The 21,538-nt window shown below is 40.0% G+C and overlaps 1 protein-coding gene across 2 annotated transcripts in view; it reads left to right on the top strand.

Annotated features, from left to right (window-relative positions):
* Positions 1-193: 193 nt before the first annotated feature.
* Positions 194-21,538, top strand: part of slc6a4a (solute carrier family 6 member 4a) — a 22,085-nt gene continuing 740 nt past the window's right edge. The window contains exons 1-14 of one of the 2 annotated variants that reach the window (XM_017719190.2): positions 194-628; positions 7,884-8,473; positions 9,301-9,435; positions 10,469-10,691; positions 12,346-12,484; positions 12,638-12,772; positions 13,081-13,184; positions 14,048-14,175; positions 14,609-14,721; positions 15,231-15,362; positions 16,400-16,499; positions 16,589-16,689; positions 17,780-17,947; positions 20,671-21,538. The exon at positions 20,671-21,538 is cut by the window's right edge and continues 740 nt beyond it. In XM_017719190.2, the coding sequence (XP_017574679.1) occupies positions 8,107-8,473; positions 9,301-9,435; positions 10,469-10,691; positions 12,346-12,484; positions 12,638-12,772; positions 13,081-13,184; positions 14,048-14,175; positions 14,609-14,721; positions 15,231-15,362; positions 16,400-16,499; positions 16,589-16,689; positions 17,780-17,947; positions 20,671-20,751 (1,926 nt within the window). In that variant the 5' untranslated portion in view covers positions 194-628; positions 7,884-8,106 and the 3' untranslated portion in view covers positions 20,752-21,538. Of the gene's footprint in view, positions 629-5,546; positions 5,647-7,883; positions 8,474-9,300; positions 9,436-10,468; positions 10,692-12,345; positions 12,485-12,637; positions 12,773-13,080; positions 13,185-14,047; positions 14,176-14,608; positions 14,722-15,230; positions 15,363-16,399; positions 16,500-16,588; positions 16,690-17,779; positions 17,948-20,670 lie in introns of those variants that run through there. The other variant, XM_017719189.2, reaches the window with a different exon arrangement.

Below are 21,538 nucleotides of genomic sequence, written 5' to 3'. Positions count from 1 at the left end.
CTTGTATGTTTCTCCTCCCCCTCGCACCCTCCCTCTGCTCTATTCTCCCAGCTTGTTGGGGATTAACCTAGTAGCTGAGGCAGATTGGAATGACTTGCAGCTCTCCACATGGTGTGTGTGTGTGTGTGTGTGTGTGTGCGCATGTGTTTGTGTTATGTATGTGTTTTTGTTAGTTTCAAGTCTCCTGGTTTGAGAGTGTCTATCTTAAGTTTGTGAGTGACACAAGTGTTGTGTGTTAGTCTTTTAAGGCTTGGCGGATGGTTGTAGCATCTAGGAAGTCTGGCTCTGACATCATCCACCACACAAACACACAAGGATGTGGTAATCAGCCAGCCAGCCTTTTGCATACGTCCGAGAGGCAATGTTTAATCAGAGCAGTCAGACAGGCTAGAAATATTCTTGGAAATAGAAGTAATGGAACTTTGCCTTAGCAAACGTTCTTGGAGCCTCACGGTGTGCATGTGTTTGTGCTAGCGTGGGAAGAGCTGGGAAAGTTGAGAATGATCGCAAAATTATTTCACCTGTCTGTTCTGTACGGCTTCTTCTCCACCACGGCCTTGAAGGGATGCTAAAAGAGGCTTGAACTGCTTTTGCCTTGGACTCCAGACCTGATCTCTTGGTTTCTCAGGTAGGACACATTCCAATATCAACGTCTCTGTGATATGAAAAATCTAAAACACTTTGAGCTTTTATTGGAACTTTGCAAACCATCACATCCGTCTGCCCAATTGTACTTTTCCTAAAATATCTAAACATACTTTTTAACGTTCTCCAACTTCCACTATTTAAAAAAAAAAAAAAAAACACCTGATCATTTGAGCTTTTCCTTCAGCTTTTCAAACCTACAAATCCAGTAAAATGTTTCCTAGAACTTTTTAATATTCTCCAACCTCCACTGGTCAAAATAACCCACTGACCTTAAATTATCTATTCACTGTGTGTGCTGTTTGATCATCACATGCTACACATTAGATGCAATCATTTGTAAGCTTAAACAGCAGAACACTGTGCAACACCCCTAATCCCTTTCTTATGAAGTTAGAAGGGCAGAAAATGTCCCGCTATAGTATAAAACAACACTTCTCACCAAGATAAGCTTAGGTTTAGAGCTGACATGGCAGGAAGTAACCATTTTTACAGCAGGGCTAGGAGAAAGGCAAGAGAGGGAGAAAAAGAGCTGTGGAACTCTTAAACCTCATGTAACGCAACAGGAGCTGCCACTGACAATAATACAAGAGATTAACTCTTATTTCCATTCTGGCATCCCTCACATCTCTATACCTCTTTTTTTCCCTCTCCTCTTCATTCCTCCATGTCTTGTTCCCTTGATCTGTACCCCCTGCCCTGCTGGACAGACGTTGGAAAACTCAACCCACATGTCCCAAAGGTCAGAGATTAGTGACCGTGCCAAATATTCTCCCAGGCTGTGCAGAGGCCATATTCATTAGTGTGTCAATGGCATTAGATTATGTGTTATCACCCCTATTACTTCACCTTCTAATCCAGGTTCCTGTGTCTCTTCTAAATTGAGTTACCACTACAATATTTTGCATGTGGGAATGGCATTAGAACAGCAGGGACAGGACTCTGGGTTAAGTTTCTTTATCAACAAACCATTACATCAACACCTCACAATACAGATGAACAAAAAGGAAGCATTAGAAAAATAATACAAAATTCTCAACAACTAAATATATTTTTGTCAGTGTTGCATTTATTACAGCTTTCATTTTCTTGGGTAAACTTGCTTCTTGTTTTTTAAAGAAATTTGTGGGGACATGTTCTGCCCTATGGGCGTGAAAAAACAGTTGTGTTTTCTGCTTCTCACAATCCAAATAATCCCAAACACATTCCATTCGGTTGAGATCTGAACTCTGAGGTGGTCAGTCCATTGTTCTGAGAACACCATCTTCTTTTTTGTCTTTCCTTTTCTCAGTAACAGCATCTTGACAGTAACACATCCCTTCATCCTTTTTAAGAAGAGAAGCAAAGGTGGAGCTTTTTCTCCCTTTTTCTCATTTTTTAAGATTTGGAGAAGTATTTATAGAACAGATTTGGGTGACAGTTAACAACTAGTGTTAATAACATTAGCCACATAGCTCCAGTTTAAAGCTAAAGAAGAAAATTTTGGACAACAGCTCTTGCCCATAATGGGTCATGCCTAGTATCTTACAACCTGATTTCTGGCCTTTGACCTTTTGAGTTTTATAAATTTGTTCACCCTCTACACTGCGGATCATCCAGGTAAAAATCCTGCTTAACAATGCCACAGAGTCACACTACTGTCCTTCACATGTATAGATAGTAAGCAGCACTTCCTAGGGTTCCTTGGAGCCATGCCATAGAAGCTCTTTTGGTTACCTGAAGAACTCTCCAGCGGATTGTTTTAAACCTTAAAGAACCTCCACCTAGTGTTAAGGTTATATACCATCTTTTATACATATCTTATAACTTTGTCAAAGCTAAGAACCATTAAGGACCTTAATGAATGTACTATAAAGGAAAGAGTCTGGGGGTTTTAATAGTGATTCCCGTCAGTTCTGTGTGATTTGCCTCCTACGTACATTTGCAATGCAGAGTAAAGCTCAGTAATCCTCCAGACTCACAGGGGAGTGTCTTTACTCCTTGGAGCATTCATGAGCCAGTGAGGGGTGTTCACTTCCCCACTGATAAAAGCTATTTTTCTCCATGTAGTGCAGTTTGTTTTCTGGGGGAAGTTCATTGCTTTTGTTGGAGTGCATATAATGCAGTCTCACGTAAGGGCATAGGTTTTGTGCGTATGTGCTGAATTTTCTTCTTTTTGTTCTTCTTTTGTACCGTTTCTCTGTCTCACTTAATTTGTGACACATGAAGTGTTGTTAGGCTCAGGGTTTCAAGGAAAAGTTCTTATCCAAGTTTATAACACATTTAGCACTCAGAAAAAGCATGATGAACCCATGTTAGATTCAGCACAACTTTAATAATAATAATAATAATATATAAAAACTGTGACTTATAATTAATAACCAATATATGTGTTTGTTTATTATTTTAATAATTGTAAACATATATATGTGTATAATGTATAGCCTTTCTTACAAAATCTGAGCCATAAATCCATAATTTTTTTTATATAAATAACTACATGATTTTTACAGCTTTCTGAATTATTATGGAATCATCTACAGCTCTGGTCATCATTGTGGACATTTGTACTATATAGAAATCTCCAGAGTACCTCATTCTTTGTGTGATTTGTGATTCAAGAGTTGATTCTGCCCTTTACTCAAATGCTGAGTTATAACATCTTAATGAGCAATTCTGGGAGTCTATAACAAGCAATGCTGAAAATCTGTAACCTTATAACGAGCAGTAGTAAGAGTCTATAATGTAGTAATGAGCAATGCTAAGAGTCTATAACTTCATAACAAACAATGTTGAGAGTCTGTAACATCATTATGAGCAATGATGACCGTCTATAATTTCATAATGAGCAATTGTCAGAGTCTGTAACATCATAATGAGCGACAATGAGAGTGTAACATCATAATGAGCAACGCTGAGAATCTGTAACATAATGAGCAATGAGTCTATCATCATAATGAGCAATGCTGAGAGTCTGTAATGTCATAATGAGCAACGATGAGAGTATAACGTCATAATGAGCAACGATGAGAGTGTAACATAATGAGCAATGAGTCTATCATAATGAGCAATGCTGAGAGTCTGTAACGTCATAATGAGCAACGATGAGAGATTGTAACGTCATAATGAGCAATGATGAGAGTGTAACATAATGAGCAACAATGAGAGTCTGTAATGTCATAATGAGCAACAATGAGAGTCTGTAACGTCATAATGAGCAACAATGAGAGTCTGTAATGTCATAATGGACAATGATAAGTCTGTAACGTCATAATGAGCAACAATGAGAGTCTGTAATGTCATAATGAGCAACAATGAGAGTCTGTAACATCATAATGGACAATGATAAGTCTGTAACGTCATAATGAGCAACAATGAGAGTCTGTAATGTCATAATGAGCAACAATGAGAGTCTGTAACATCATAATGGACAATGATAAGTCTGTAACGTCATAATGAGCAACGCTGAGCGTCTGTAACGTCATAATGAGCACCGTTGAGAATCTGTAACGTCATTATGAGAGATGATGACAATCTATCACGTCATAACGAGCGATGTTCTCACAGAATATTATGCCCACATGCAGGAGAGTAGGTTTGTGAATTAACAGAGACAGACAGTGCAGGATGGGCCCAAAACATATAAAAAATAGGTAAGTGAAATTTAGACAAGCAGGTATAACTAGCAGGGATTGGTTTAGATGGTAAACAGTTTCAGTTATCCTGCAGCATGTAGAGTGAAGATAAGTGAGTTAAATCAGTGTAGTTTTTGCTATTGTTAGTAAGTCAGCATTACGCAGAACTTTTTGGGGTTTATTTATAAGTGAGTGACTGTCATGAAAAACTTCTCCCTCAGGTTTGCGGGGGTGTTTGCGGGGGGCAGGATACACCCTGGACAGGTTGCCAGTCCATCGCAGGGCAGACACAATCACATGCACACTTACACCAAGGGGCAATGTAGCATGTCCAATTGGCCTGACTGCATGTCTTTGGAGGAAACCCACACAGACACGGGGAGAACATGCAAACACAGAGAGGACCCTGGTATCGAACCCAGGCCCTTCTTGCTGTGAGGCGACAGTGCTACCCACTGCGCCACGATGTTTCAATTTTTTTTTCCCCCACAATATATTAAAGTGTTTCCCTTTAATATATTGTGGAAAAAAAGTTCTGTGCAGGTACATTTCTCATTTGTCAAGGTACAAACAGAGTAAATGTAACCACAAAGGTACAGCAGTGGTTTAAAGTCCAACTGTTTTTCCCAGAGGAAAGGTATGTATTTGTGCCTAACATAACCTAATGTTTTAAAACAGAACACTTTAATATAATATGAGCATAGGCTGATAAAGCACAAACATTAGTCATGCGTGAATGTCAGTGTTGGATTCCGCTCTGACAGGCAGCACCAAAGTTAATAGAAAAGTGGGCTAAAATGTATAGGACACAGTGTCTAGATTCATGGTCATGATTCTTGCCTGACAGCATTGAAGAAGAAATGATGCTTACAACTATTTTTACTTTTTTTTTTGCCCGAGAAGGTTATGCAAAGGGCCGTCCTTTATTTTTCAGATGTAGTTGTGAATTGTAGAAGGCGTTTTATTTTTTGTAGAAGGCGTAACTTTTTTTCTGAATCCCTTTGTACTTTATTTGATGCTCTGCTTGCAAAAAGTCCAATGTGTATTTGTCTGGCTGTTTGCACACCAAACTTTATATGCCAACTTCCTTTGCCCTGTAGCTCATGTGCAGTTTGGGTGGAGGTGTCCCTGTTTCTTTGTAAACACTGAGTTACTGAGAGTAAGTAAGTCCATAGCACATCACCTGGGCTCATAATGATGCGTTTACACAGCAGGGGCTGGAGCCAGGGAGCAGAGTGAGGGATCAATAAGGCAGGCAGGGAATGTAGAGAGAGAGAGAGAAAGAGAGAGAGCCGGGGTGTAGGGGGTGTGTCCTACAGTCTGGCTCTCAGGGACGGTGAGCAGGAGCCCAGCGCAGACCCCCACAAACCTGCTCAACTGCTGCACGGTAGGGCTGCACTGTGCATGGCGTGTCTGTCTGTCTGTGTGTGTGTGAGTGAACGCGGCTTGGCAACATTGGGCAACAGGCTTTGGCTTGTGTGTGCTTGCATGTGCCTGCATGTGTTGTGTTGAGATGATTTCTGTAAAGTGACCTTGTTTGTTGATGCAGTTTGTGGTAGCTTCTGAATGTTAGGTCTTTCTGAGGTAAAGTTTCTTTAGTTTTAAAAGTTGTGAAATTGTGTGTGTTTCAGTTCTCTTAAGGTTACAGTGTGCAGAAATGTTCTCTTGAGCATTTGGCACTAATTACATCATTGTATCTTTATCATGGTCATTAGCAGGTCAGCCCATTTTCTTGTACAAGTGTGAATGAGCCAGTGAGCGGCTTGCTGTGAGTCTACAGGGAGTTCCACTGCGAGTTTTTGTGCCTTTATTATATCTTTACAAAGTCCAATCCTAAGAAAGTGAGAAAGTGATTTCTGCAAAGAAACAAATAAAAATTTAAACAGATAAATAGAACTAATTTCTTACATTTAATTCTGCTTCCTTTTCATTAGTTCTAATTCATTCAGTTCATTAATTGTATTTCTGCTGAACAAACTTGATCGATGAATAGTTACATTGTTCAGTCCTGATGAACCATCTAGTAGACATCAGATTTGGCTGCTGAAGGGTTCTTTTTGGCTCCAGCGACAAAATTCAGGAACAGCTCCTAAATGCCGAAATAGCGTTTCCATCAGACTGATAAACACATCTATAAATTGGTTCTCGGCGTAAATTAAATCGGTGCTCAGGGAGGAGACCAGCATTCTTTCCAGGAAGGAGGAAAAAACTTTACCGTCTCCGGCTTTTAACCTTCAGTATCACAGCACTCTTGTCCAGATGTGTTGAACCCCACGGGAACATCTGCGACGACGGGCTTGCTTCAAAGTGGGATATTTATGAGGTTTAATTACAATGGGCATACGCAACTGTCCAGCTTTCTGGCTCTGCTTTGCATCTTTGTAACGGCGCGGAACACTTTCCACCTTTACCACCTCCAATATTACCATAAAAAATAATTAATAGGAACTTAGCCAGAAGTGTTTTTGGTAGAGCAAAATTAATCACCAGGAACACATCATCAAAATTTTATGGGCAAAAGGAACATTGGAAGGCAAAACCTTCTTGCACTGGACTCTTATAAAAATTAAGACATAGCCTAAACTCTCTTACTAATGTTTCTGACATTTTTTGCGAGGATGACAGAATCTTGGCTTTTGTTTTTGTTGGGTATTGATAATAGCATTATGGCAATTTTCACTAATTACCTTTCCCCTGAAGGGACTTCACGGAAAAGGTGAAAAATCAAGAAACAATTGCTCTCCCTATTCCAGACTCTAATGAAGAGCAGCTCACAGTCATAATCCTTCACTGCTTGCTTCTGTCTTTTGAAAATGGATAACAGCTACACCTCATTCTTTCAAATCTGTCTTTTAATATAAAAAAAACTTAACACGTAATTAAATAATAAAAATAAGAATAATAAGAAGAAGAATGGCGGCTTAAAATCTGTCCGTAATGGTTTTAGCTGCGTACATATTTTTTTCATGAGGAGTGCTTACAGACTCCACTTTGAGAAATTATATTTCAGTGTACAATTTCATATTTTTGAAATCATTACACCACTTGATTTCCCAGTATTTATGAGTGTTTGTTTTCCACTGAAAATACCAGGGAAAGCACTCGTAAAGGCTCCAGAGTTTGTTTATCTGGCATAATTTCAGCCAGGTCATTCATATTTCACAACTCTTATTCACTTACATGTTTCTACCATTTCCTTTATATGTTCCCACCTTCTCGAATCTTGCTGGTTCTTGTTTTTTCTTTGGTGTGAGGGAATGTGGTTTCAAGCAGATCTGATGAATTTCACATTAATGTTTCGTCTGAAGGCAACACCAAGGAACCTCGCATTCTAATTTCAGCAACAACAACAATGTCAAAGGAGAATAAAATAAGTAAATGTGTTTTGGCAGCTCCCTCAGGCACAATTTTGCTGGGGCCTGTGCAGATTTTGCTGTGTCTTTTACAGTTTTTAGCCCCGTGTTGGGATCTGTTCCAGTCATTATGGTTCATGTGAGATCTAATTCATTTTGACTCATTGCAGTAAAACAAGTCACCGGCGGAGTGCATGTTTGCTGTGCAACCATGTGAACATAAAATCTGAATGTAAAGGTCACCTAAAGTTTTTCTTTTTCTGTTCTGCAGCTGGGCTCAGGTTATTGTTCTACAGCAGCTTGTTGAATCAGGGTAAGAGTGCCAGCTCCAGCTCCCTGCGCTGTCTTACGACCATTAGCCAGGAAACTTCCCTCCATTCGCAGCCCCTTCTTTTCCTGAGTTTGGGTCACCCCATGGGCGCCATATCAGTGACTGCCAAAGGACCTCCATCTCAGCCAGCGTCTCACCCCTAACCCTTACCCCCTTCTTCGCCATGGAGATGAACCAGCTGGTGACGATGAACCGGGAGGATCGGGACAGCAAGGAAAAAGCTGAGGAGTCACAGGAGAATGGCCGGTTGGTGGCTGAGAAAAGCCAAAAAGTGAACCCAGGGACAGGGCAGGTGTCTAATGGTTACCCCAGCACGTCCCCTCAGAGTCCCAGGGAGGGCACCGGGGCTGTGGGAGACAGACCTGGTGGCCCTGGGGGCTTCCGGACACTGGTGGTCCAGCAGACCAGCCTGGACCCACCCCGCGAGACCTGGAGCAAGAAAATGGACTTCCTCCTGTCAGTCATCGGTTACGCCGTAGACCTAGGCAACGTGTGGCGCTTTCCATACATCTGCTACCAGAATGGAGGAGGTGAGGTCAGGGGAAAATGTGAAAGTTGTTTTGTCAATTTTAGATTCTAAGTGGTGCTGAGGCGAGGAGCAGCGGGCAGTACTCGTTATAACACGTTATGGTTTCGCATATGACATTGCGCTTATTGTAATACAGAGCCCCAGCTGACCAAAAAAGCCAAAAGATAAGAAAAAAACACAAAGGCTTAATGGGTCCAACAACTTGTCAGAAAGATTTGTTTTTCTTCTCTGATACATGATCAATTGGATTCTGTGTGCTTAGAAAGAACAAACAGACAGTATGTTTGTACAGGGAACTCCGCTCCACTCTCTCTGCTTTGTACTCCACTGCTCTCCTCCTCACACCAAACAGGCTTCAGCTTTCTTCCTTTTGAATCTCAAATAATAAAATCTTTGTAATTTCCTGTTCTACCATGCAAAGAGAGGAGGGGTAGTGAGAGATAGAGCAGCTTGGGACATCCTCGCTACTAGCAGCGCTATTAATTGTGGCTTTCATGAGAGGGACTTCAATCTCGTTCTTATTGTTTAATAACGTGGCTTGCAGCTACTCAATCAACCACTATCTTTGCACTCATGTCAAAAGGCACACAAATAAAGCTCTAATCAAAGACTGAGGGTGGGCTTGTCTGAACTAGTGCAGCTTTTTTCCATCACTCTTTGCTTTGGTATGGTGAGATGTGTACATGTGCGTCGATACCAATATGATGAATGAAAGTGATGAAAGTTGGGGGGTTTGCAAAAATTGCAGTGAATTGAAACTTTTATCTGTGGTTTAAGCTGTCTGCATGCCTGATTCTCTCACGCATACCCTGCCCCCATTTCTCGCAGGGGCCTTCCTGCTTCCCTACCTGTTGATGGCTGTGTTTGGGGGGGTGCCACTCTTCTACATGGAATTGGCACTGGGCCAGTTCCACCGCAGTGGCTGCATCTCCATCTGGAAGCACATCTGCCCCATCTTCAAGGGTAAGCGTGAGTGCCCTCTGATCCACAAGGCAGACTTCTGATGGGAACATTCTAAAATGCTTAAAAGAACAGTTTGTCAAAATATCTATAATAAAATATATATAATAAAATATTTGGACCGTTTTCCCTGTTTTCAAATGTAGTTAATTAGCCATGTTTGGCAAGTTTGCTTCTTTTGTTTTGCACTGAATCTACGCGACTATGATGTTGCTAACAGGTAATGAAAGCTTAGACAACATCATTTAGCAATGTACAAACCATGTGACAGATTTACCTCAAAGCATGTTAAGTTGCTAGTAATCTCAAATAGACTTGCATGTGGCTTCTGCCACTGTATGGTCTTCTGTTGTCTATAAATATGGAAAACACACATGGAAGCCATTTTGAAGTCAAAATTTGGTCCATATTTGTTTTCCATTTTGTAAATAACACTTTGAACACCAAACATGTCTTGGGGTAATTTGGGGTAAAATGTATAAAAATGTCTTTTTACTGTGCAATTTCTATAAATTCATGGCTTAATCGGCTAAACAACAGCATAGGAACATTTACATTTCTGTCACACCTTACTGGTAATAAATACCACCCTCTGCCAGAAGAATGATCGAGATATTTGAGATATTCTGTATTTGTCTATAATTTAGTAGGCTACGTTAAGTCACGTAACCCTTTTGAAGCTAGAAAGGCAGGCAAGGAGTCAACAGGTCACAGTAGTCCTGCACTGGACAGAAGGATTTGAGAGTGGCGAGATAATGTTCTTTCGCTCATTGACCCCTGTCCCAAAACTTTTGACCAGTGTCTACATGCTGCTTTGTTGATAGCCGTTGTGAGTTGGACCCTCTGTTATGGAAATTGTCACATTTCCCTCTCAAAATGCCAGCTGCTAAGGAACTTGTTTTGATGGACAAAATTCAACTTCTTCCTTAAATGCCATCAGGCATCTCTCTCTGAAGTTGGAGGACACTTGAAACAGAGCGAGGCATTTGCAGGAAGATGAGCTGCTTATTTCTTTTTCCTGCATGTCTTTTGTTAGGCATAGGCTTTGCCATCTGCATTATTGCACTGTACATCGCCTTCTACTACAACACCATCATGGCCTGGGCTCTTTACTACCTCCTGTCCTCCTTCCGCTCCACACTGCCCTGGACCACTTGCACCAATGCCTGGAACACGGCCAACTGTACCCACTACCTGTCCACCGACTTGAACGTCTCCTGGACCAACACCTCCATTTCACCTGCCGAGGAGTTCTATACGTAAGTGCATGTAAGTGACAGGAGCCTAGAAATGGAGAGCAGAGATAGAGGGAAGGAGGACTAGGGCAGTGTTGTCCAATCCTGGTCATGGTGTACTCCTGTCATACACACTGTAGCATTATCCTTGTTCTAACACTGATTATAACTTGTTAGCTGGTTAGCTGAATAGCTGGATTAGCTGAGTTGTGACAGAAGGTAATGAGACAGGGTAAAACTTGGCACCACACTCACTGGTAATGGATTGAACCTTCTAACTTAACATTTTTCAAGAATAAATGATTTGTCTTTTCTGTGAATATTCCAAAAATAACAATATTCAAGGACCGAGACAACAACAAATAAACATAAAACTTTCTAGCTTTTGAATAAGGCTCTTCTGAAGGCTTAAATGATGTCATCTACTCTCCATCATATTATTTAACATGGCAAAACATTATTTTTAATGCTAAACAAGATGATGTGATTGGGTGGAAAGCAAAATTCAAGGATTAATGATTACATGTTTCTTAAAATGAATGTTTATATTAAATGGATATATGTACTGATGTGGAAACAATAAAATGACTTATAAAATAAACAATAAAATGACATCTAGTGATATGTTAGATGGAATTTCAATGATGGTCTATACGGACATGTAAAAATGTACATAATCTTAAAAAAAAAAAAGAAAAAAAAAACTTAAAACTATAAGTCACTTGCTATAAATATATACTATGTTAATGATGAGCTCTACAGTTACATATTTAAAAAAGCTCAGTCAGATTTTAGTTTTTTTATATATTGCATTGCATGTTGGGAACACTAACGGCACTCTTGATGGAATCTCTCAAGTGTTTTATGATAAAGTACTGATACCAATACTGATATTCCGGTACTGCTTCCAGTAATGAGTGTAAGGTCCTGGCAATGGCTATATTCACTGACTGCATTGAAGTGCAGAGTAATCAAGAAGTGCTGACATCAGTAACATATACATGGAATATATTTTACAGCCATTCAGCAATCTACATTTTTGAACAAGAATGCTTATTGGCTCACTGGCACTGATCAGATTGGATATTTAATGTATTGAAATTTGGAATTAAAATAATATTTTTGAATACTCGTTAATATTGAAATAAATAGTTTGATACTATATAATTATTACGTTTTTCTCCCTGGAAAGTACCACATTAACAAGATTTCCCATGGGTCATGTGTACATGTTTGACCATCATCAAGCCACTCACATAAAGAGACTGTCTTCTGATCTCTTTATCTCATGAGATGAAACCCATTTTGACTGGGTTGTTTTTTAATTCACATCTGCTGCTTTAGAGGAGATTTGCAAGCTTTGCTGAGGTTTAGGCTTGTTTAAATGAGAGGGCCAAAGAACCCTTCTTGCTCTGTCTGCCGCTGGAATTTCCTGTTTTCCATATAAATCTGTTTCTTTTTGTGTTCTATCTGTGCATCTGCTATGTGAGTTTAACCTCTCTTCCATCACCCCTTCGTGCAACGCTACAAATCAGCTTCAGCTTCAGTTTCCTTTTCTTTACTGATATGGAACAGTGTTGCCCTTTTGTCCCTTCGCCAGTGTTTGCAGCTTTTTCATTCTGTCCTTATTGCCTTTCCATACTTGCATACATCTTTCCCCGTCTTTCTGTGTTTTTAGACGGCAGGTGTTGCAGGTGCATCTTTCCCCAGGCCTTCATCAGCTGGGTGCGGTGAGCTGGCAGCTGGCCCTCTGTCTGCTCTTCATCTTTACTGTTGTCTACTTCAGCATCTGGAAGGGGGTTAAGACCTCTGGCAAGGTGAGAAGTTAGTGAGAGCAATCTTTCTAGGTGGAGGTTAGAGCAAGGAAAACACAAAATGTGCAGAACTGGGACTGAGAACCCTTAAGTTTAAATCATAAGCTTGCTTTCTTTGCTTTTTGCACTTCTTTCATGTGTCCTTTTCTCTGACAGGTAGTGTGGGTGACAGCAACTTTCCCATACCTGGTATTGCTGATCCTGCTGGTGCGAGGTGCCACCCTACCCGGGGCATGGAGAGGGGTGGTCTTCTATTTGCAGCCTGACTGGGAGAAGCTCCTGAGCACCACGGTGAGGGGGAAAAATAATTTACTTTGTGTCTCATTTCAGGCACTGTTTTCTCTTGATCCGTTTAAGGTATTCATACTTAGCTATTTAGTTAGTTTCTTATTATATAGTTGCTGAGTAGTGCTTGGACCCTTAGTCATTGCCACTTGCAGCTGTATTTGCTAACTTTATTTCTCTCTATCTGTTTTAGTTCTTAGGGGTTAGTTATTTAGTTATTTTGGTTATTTTGATATAGTTTCCACATGGAGCTTGGACCCTTTGATTGTCACTTGCAACTATATTCACTAACTTTATTCCCGTTTGTGTGTCAGGTTTGGATTGATGCAGCAGCCCAGATCTTCTTCTCTCTAGGCCCAGGCTTTGGTGTGCTCCTGGCCTTTGCCAGCTACAATCCTTTTCACAACAACTGCTATAAGTACGAAACCCTTAGCGTTACATTTCTCTAACATGAGATCACATTAATTAATTAAAAGCTTATTAATTGTAATTAATCTTAATTTTAATTCATTAATTATAAGCATGCTTTACTTTGCAAAAGTCGGAGACCTCCCTTTCATTTGTTAAATTTACACAAAAAATTAAGTATATATTTTTCTTTTTTTCAGCATCATGAAAAGAACAGAAAACATAGTTAATTAAGTATCTATCAGTATTAACAAAGGAGATTATATATAGGAATATCCACTAGCACAGAGAAAGTGGAAGACAGGAAAATACTAGAAAGAACAGGAGTTTCCAAAACTGAACTTCAAGAAATTAAAAACTGCAGAGAAGATGGTGCTTCTAACAACAGTGAAAGACCAGAGCGACTCCCAAAGTGTTACCATCAAATACAGGGGCTTTTGTCTTTGAGAGAAGCAAGAAAATCTAGCTTTGAAGAAACCCCACAGGTGTTTCTGTCTATCCTGCCACTGTGAGAAGAAATCGTTATGGGTCTGGAAGGATGTGTAGCTGTCAAGAACTTGTTACCGAGAAAAGGAAATAGACAAAAGAAGAAAATTTGCACTAGAACAATGACACATCTGAGATGTGGAGTAAGGTTTTATGGATTGATGAGTTTAAAACTGTAATTAAGAACAACTGGCGTGAATAGAATGGAAGCTGTAATTAAGATAATAAAATAAAATTCAACTGTAATTAAGACACTAAAAATGACCTTTATGTTCTTAATGGCGTTTTTGACTGTAAGTTAAATAAATGAAATGGTGGCCTGTGTCATTTGCATAAAACCATATGTTTTAAATGAATCTTGTTTTTCTGTCTACCTCTTTGTCTCAGAGATGCCTTGGTGACGAGCTCCGTGAACTGTCTGACCAGCTTCGTCTCAGGCTTTGTGATCTTCACTGTGCTGGGCTACATGGCTGAGATGCGGCAGCAGGGAGTGGAAACAGTAGCTAAGGATGCTGGTGAGAACCGTAACATCTCTGTCATAAGAAAACCACAAACCTCTGAATTTTTTAATCTTAATTAATGATCTTTTTGATCATTTCCATCAGTCTGTTCATACTTAATACACTAACTTAACACACACGGTCTAGTTCTGCCATGTTACATTATTATGGCATTTTCTTAACTAATTTCTTGACTGTTAAATACTAAACTTTACACTAAATACTTTGCAGACTGTTTAATTTATGACTGTGTGTGACAGATTATAAGACTGGATGTCCATGCATTTGCATTCAGTGAATTGTGAGCTACTGTATAAGTAAAAAACAAATTCCTTTCATGTGCAAACATAGTTGGCCAGTAAAACTTGTTTCTGTGTAAGAATTCTATACAAAAGCTTATTGATTTGTTACATTTTGGTTAAGTTCTTCATCAAATCTGTCTTCACAGGCCCCAGCCTACTGTTCATCATCTATGCTGAGGCCATTGCTAACATGCCTGCTGCGACCTTCTTCGCTATCATCTTCTTCCTCATGATCATCATGCTGGGATTGGACAGCACGGTCAGTCTCTCTCAGTCTTTCTCTTTTCTGATGCTCTCGCTAATGAACCCAGCTCTTGTAACCCAGCTTAATAAAAGCGCGCCGAGCATTAAGCAAGTTTCTTCTTACTGTTTAGCTTATCAGCTAAGAGCACAGTGGGCAGTATTGTGAGCCAGAGTCCTTTTATTCAAACACATTGCTGGTCTTGTGCTGTTAGTCATTCAGCTGTCAGTGGTGCGACCCTCGTAGATGCCTCTTTCCTTTAGCATCCTATTCAACCTCTCATACAGTTCCTATGGTAAACAGCCGGAACGACAGCATGTGCTTATCATGACGTGCTAATGAGATTATGGGTAGGTCTGGTTTTTGTTCCAGCTCGCTGTTTGGCCTTGTCAGAATGCACTAAGCTGTGTCTGTATATGTAAAGGTTATATTTAAGCACAATGCAGCATCTGTATTGTGTAATTGGCTTTATCCCACTTTATCAGCAGCTCCTTTAATCTCTCCTCTTTTGGGGTTGTGGTCTGCAGTTTGCTGGGCTGGAAGGAGTGATCACTGCCATGTTAGACGAGTTCCCCCATCTGCTGGCCCGGAGGAGGGAGTGGTTTGTGCTGGGTCTGGTGTGTGTCTGCTACCTGGGAGCTTTGTCCACACTCACCTATGTGAGTCCTGTGCACTGAATTAACAATAGGAGATGAAAAAGTCAGTAGAGATAATGCTGAAGCTAGTCAGTAAAGCTAATGTTGCTAACAGCTGTCAATTTGTATTTTACAAAAATAGATTACAATAATTGGAAGCTACTGTCACTCACATTAGCTTTACTGGTCAAGCCTGTAAAGAAATACATGAGACAAAAAAAATGCATGATGTAATATGTGACTAATTGCATAATGCAACATTTTTAACAATTTCTCTTTATAATAAACAGGAGTCTTAAAGACCCAGGGAACCTAAATTTGTGCATTCTTTCTGACTAGGTTAATCCTGTTCTTGCAGGAAAACAAGTATACCCTTGGAATAATGCTCTAATGACCAAAAACCAATATATTTCACATATTTCTCTCCTCTCAATGTCTTAATCTTGGGTGACGCTTCCATAAGCATTCCCCTTTTCAATCACCAATCAAGGCTGCTGTCTCTTGCCCTGCTCAAAAAAAGAAACTTAGTGAGGGAAAGCTAACCCAGCAAAACAAAAAGCTAGCAATTTAGACCACCTATCTGCAGCTGCCTGTCGTCCGTTCATTCGTTTATCCTTTCAATGTTTGTTTGTCCATTCCTTCATTCCTTCATTCACACATTGCTTCATCCATCCATTTGTTCATTCTTTCCATCTGTCCATCTACACATCTGTCCACCTGTGACTTTTTTCATCCAGTTCTCATCACATAAGTTGGATAATGATTTATTTCTGGATGAGTGGCAGAGCAGGCTAGGAGTGTTGGACAGAGAGCTGTCAATCAAGCTGCTCATTAGCCACGCCCATAAAGTTCTCATGTAGGTCTGATCAGTGTTTTTTCATATTTACATCTATTTTTCATTCAAGCTTTGCTGGATGTTCCAAAAAAAACAAAACTTAAATTTAGTATAATACTTTTAAACATTTTTCATATTTTACTCTGTGCTCCCTGGGACTTTAAGGCATCATTTGAAGTTTTTAGTGTGCACCCACCTTGCTGATATTCATATGACTTTGCTGAAGGGAGGGGCATTTGTGGTGAAGCTGTTTGAGGAGTACGCAACGGGCCCTGCCGTCATCACTGTAGTCTTCCTGGAGGTCATTGCTGTCTCCTGGTTTTATGGTAAATGCTAAAGCAATAACCAAGCCATCTAGACATCTCCCTGTCTTTCTTTAGTGTAGTCTGTGGCCTCATTCTGTCTGTGTGTGCAGGGACAAAGCGTTTCTGCAATGATGTGCAGTTGATGCTCGGCTTCTCCCCCGGCCTGTTCTGGAGGGTGTGCTGGGTGGCTATCTGCCCCTGCTTCCTTCTGGTAAGTCTCTCCATCACACCACACTCAAGGGGAACAGCCTAAATAGACTCATGTTACTAAATGAACTGTGGCCACTTGCATGAACAGCTTAAATGGAATACTTTAGGAATTATTTTAGAGTTATAACTGCACTGACACAAATTTACAAGATAAATCTAAGTGAGTAAAGTCGAGTGGCTGGTGTTGGAGTGACAAAGACCGAATATAATCTGTTCTGTGATGTGGTGAACTATGTTATTAGCTTGCTGAGTTAGCGCTAGTGTTTTCAGCCTCACTGTGCTCTCCTTAGCACTGTTCAGCATTTGGCAATTGTTGTTTAATTTATGGTTTAACATTTATTAAGGGATGTCTTGAATATCTCACTTGCTTATTTTCAGATTATGAAAGGTACAGTGGGAGCTTAATTTTCATGTAGATTGTGTACTGTATGCTGGGGAGTGGGCAGAAGGTGCAAGGTTTAGAAACAGGGAGACTAGGCGGTGTTTACAAATTACACAAGAATCCATATTTAAATCTTCACATTCAGAATGTATTATGGTTTAGGGATGCTTAGTGGTGCTCACATTTTCGGTTTCCTGGGCATAACAATAATACAAAAAGATATTTAACAAATTGTTATTCAACCCAGATTCTTTTTATGGCTTAAATTATGAATTTGGGGGAACTTTAAGGCCAAAATTCACTTAAGCAGTTTTACGCAAATAACCACTAGTTATTTAGACACTACAAATGGTCAAATCTAAGGAGATTTAGAAGGGATGAAAAGCAACATTGTGATCAGAGAGTGGTGAAACATAAGTGGCGCTGCCAGTGTCTGAATCAACATTGGAAATGCTTATAAGTCTAGACTTAGGCTTATTCTGAGTGTGGGAAACTGACACAGCTCTCGTAAAACCAAAGATACTAAAATAGTTCTTTGGAAAATAATCGCTTTTGGTTTCGTTAAGAACCTCTCAATGAAGTGTTCTTCAAAGAAATAAGTAACCTTTACTTCTAAGAGTGTGCGTGTGATATGACATTTTTTTCCAGAGAACTGGTAGAACAGCTTTTATGTTTGCAATTGAATAACTGATACGTCATTTGTTGGTAGTTCATCATTGGCAGTTTCCTGGCCTTCCCTCCTGAGGTGAGGCTGTTCGACTATGTGTACCCGTTCTGGACCACTGTTCTGGGCTATTGCATTGGGGTCTCCTCTTTCATCTGTGTGCCTTCCTACATGGTCTACCACCTGCTCACCACCAAAGGGACCTTCAAACAGGTAAGCCAGAGCCAGAGCTGGAGACAACAGCGCGTAATCCCATCTGTCACTGTTCACAAGCCGCGCATGTGAGACAAATAAGAGGCGCAAGTAAATTAGATAAACACACTCAACACAGACACTCTCGTGGCTTTGGTCATGTTATCAGCTTTGCCTGCAGGAGACGTGAAGGCAGACGTCAGCGTAGTCCAGATGCCACTATCATCCTGCTTCTCGTCTGGCCGGCTTTGATGGAGCTGTCAGCTGGGGACAGACGGCCATGTGTTTGCATCTACATTAAACACACAATGGTGCTGAGGGCGCGTGTCAGCTGGGAAGTGTGTTCTCTGTTAGAGATGTGTATCAGGCAGTGAGGACAGACACACTCAGTTTGCTGCGAGGTCAGCAAGTAGCAATGTAACCGATGCGGTTCAGTGAACGCTGGAGATGCAGGCTTACATGGTGGGCTTCTCACAGTCAGTCTACACCAGTGGTCTTTTTTAGTGGGCAAAACCTCAATCTCGTATTCATCTCAAGTTGTTTTGTCATTAAATGAAATCTGTTGAAATTTGTTTATCTAACATTTCATCTCAGTATTTGTAGCGATCTGCCATGAGTATTTGGTAAGAGTTTGCAGGCGTAATCATTAAACTAAACATAATTTGTTTTTATGAGCCTATATTTCTAATGTTTAAGCCCACATTGTTAATCATTTTTATATAACATTGAAAAAAACTTACAGTGGAAAATAAAATTTCTTCATAGTAAGTGGCCTAAAGGTCTGTTGTTTTGCCTAGTGATTGTTTAATAGCTATGCTAAAGTTCAGCTTTGAGCTAAGCACATTCAATAAGTCCCATTAATATGGATGCACAGTGGTGCTGGCGTCAGACAGACTTGAGGATATATTTATGGGAGAGCAGAATGCACTAAAATGCTAATGTTCTATTCATCGTACTGCATTTGTAACCTTATAATAATAAAAGTTATGTTTTCCATAGTACTAATCCAAGTGGGTCTAATTCCACTTTCTACATTTTATAAATGTTTATGGATTGGTATCAACATGAGCCGATGTGTACATGAAAACTATTGGATATTGACATTGTCCCAGAATTCCCTTATTGATAAAAGAACATACAGTACTGTGTAAAAGCCTTAGGCAGCCATGAAAACTGTTTAAAACAGTTTATCACAGCAGTGTGTTTTTGCATTTATTTCGATTTTGCCTATATATAAATAAACATAAATACAATAAAAAAAAAGTTCTTAGTTAGAAGAACAGATGCCTAGTTCCTGATCTCTCTGTGCACTGCAGTCATTGCATGGAATCAGCAACACATCCTGCCTTCCACACACATACATAAAATCTCACACACATAAAATCTTTCTGTATCATTGTATTATTTGTTATTTGTATTCATTGAAACAAATAAATGCTGCCCAAATAAATAGCTTTACATATAATTTTAAATAAAGGTCTTTTGCCCAGCACTGTGAGAAGTGAATGCACAGTAGCACAGCGCTGTAGCACACCACATCAATCCACTGAAACATATAAGAATGTTCTGCAATTAACCTTAAACACTGAATCCCATAAATGATTCCAAACTCAAAGTGTGGTTTTAAAGCTTCTTTTGCTTAGATGCCAAGTGACTCTCCCTTGGCTTACATTATCCTACTTTGGCTGAAAAATAGCTAGTTAGAGAGTTTTTCTCTAAAATCTCCACAAACAAACTAAGGTTTGTTGACAATGTTGAACCCATGGAAAAGAAATAATGCAGTGGAGAGAGCTGTGTGAGTTTTATTGCACGGTGACTCAGCCCTTACAGAATGCACCTTTACAAATTGTACTCCTAATGATTTGCACTTGTCTTCCACCCATTCTCAAGGAAATGAACGTGGGAGCTTGTGGAGATTTCTCTGATTGTCCTGATTACACTGCACTCTCAAAATTGTAGCTTCAGTGCAGCCAAACTTAAGATTGTTGAGAGCAACATTCTTGAAAACCTGTGAACTGCAACATTCCATCTCAGCATTGCAAAATGCTTCTTGGTGAATTATGGCATTCCTGGTAAACTGATAAACTTTCTGTCTCACCCTTTTCCCCCATCTCTAACTGACGGTCTGCAGAGTGGGAACTAGGCATTGCTGTGGTCATTTGTTGATATAGATATCTGTTTAGTTTGGAATAAAAAAAATAGAAATAAATTGACACATTTTAGATGGTTTAAGTCATTTGAACATAGAAATTTGACTGAACATGTAACTGCAGACAACAAAGAGAATGCAGCTTGCATTGCATCTTATATTATAGGACCTGTAGCTCATTTCTTTGCTTTTTATTTATTCCCTGCGGTCAACTTATGTGGTGTTATGTCCCGAAAAGGGCTGTCTTTGCATCTTCCTTTCCAGTAAATGTTCATTTAAATGTTTTTACAATGAAATAAATTATACCATCACACTCGTTTATTTCAAAGAAATGAGGAAAATTTAGTGTTCCATGTTATGATCCCTTAGGCAAAATAACAACCTCTAAGTAGAATTAACCTGTAGTCTAGACTATATATGGACATATTTTCAATTTTAAATGAAAAGATGATACATTTCAGTGTTTCCCACTCATAGGCTATACTTAAACGGCCATCCAAAGCAAATTGACAGCCACCCAAGTATATTTTGATCCATTGCACCCCCTTGCATCCCTCTACATGCCTGGTGTGTACTCACTGTTTTCACCCCTCAGCGCCTGTTGAAGAGCATCACACCTGAGCCGGCGGGTAGTGGAGGCCCACACAGGGACATCATCATCACTAACGCCGTGTGACCGATGTTGGGGACCCCTCACCCTCTGCTGGACATGTAGCACAACCACAGAAGTGGAGACACTCCCTCCCCCCTCCACTCACATCCCTCTTCACCTGCCAAAGGAGTCTCCACTTGTACTGCGGCTGGGCTGGGCCTTCGCTTAGAATGACCCAGCAGCTTTATTTCTGACCAATCCTAAATGTGGCAGTGTTCGTTGTTCATGTGAGTTGGTAGCAGAAAATGTCCTGATTGTTTTTTGTCACCATTTAGGTCCATAATAAGGCATAGTTACGTTTGTGACACTATTTAACATCGATTACTCTCGAGTAGTAAAAGAAAAACATGTATAGCACAGTATTTCACTTTGCATTTTCAAATCGCTAATTATCCAAGAATATGTAGGATTCACAAAAATTAACATTTCAGTTGAATATTCATTTGACGTTTCAGGTAGCTATTACCTTTAGAAATGTTTATGAAGCCAAAAATTGCTTAATATCACATTTATTGCTGTTACAGGAATATCTAAATGCAACCTCGGAGCTGCATATGGTTTGAGTTTAGAACACCTCAGAGAGAGAGAGAGAGAGAGGGAGGGAGAGAGGGAGAGCATTTTTAAGCATAAGCTTAAAAGAATAGTTACAGTGCCTGATGTGGTTCGATTTATTGCACAGGTGAGAGTGAGTTTGTGTGTAAGTTTGTGTGCATGTATCTGTGTACCAGGCACCTCTGTGGAATGGTAATTGTGGGTCATTGTGGGGAGTGTCAGTGCTGCGCTTCTGGAACGTACAGCTCACTCCAATCAG

This window comes from Pygocentrus nattereri, chromosome 17 (assembly GCF_015220715.1).
Source record: "Pygocentrus nattereri isolate fPygNat1 chromosome 17, fPygNat1.pri, whole genome shotgun sequence".
Lineage (NCBI taxonomy): Eukaryota > Metazoa > Chordata > Actinopteri > Characiformes > Serrasalmidae > Pygocentrus > Pygocentrus nattereri.
This window is presented reverse-complemented; position numbering and strand designations above follow the sequence as displayed.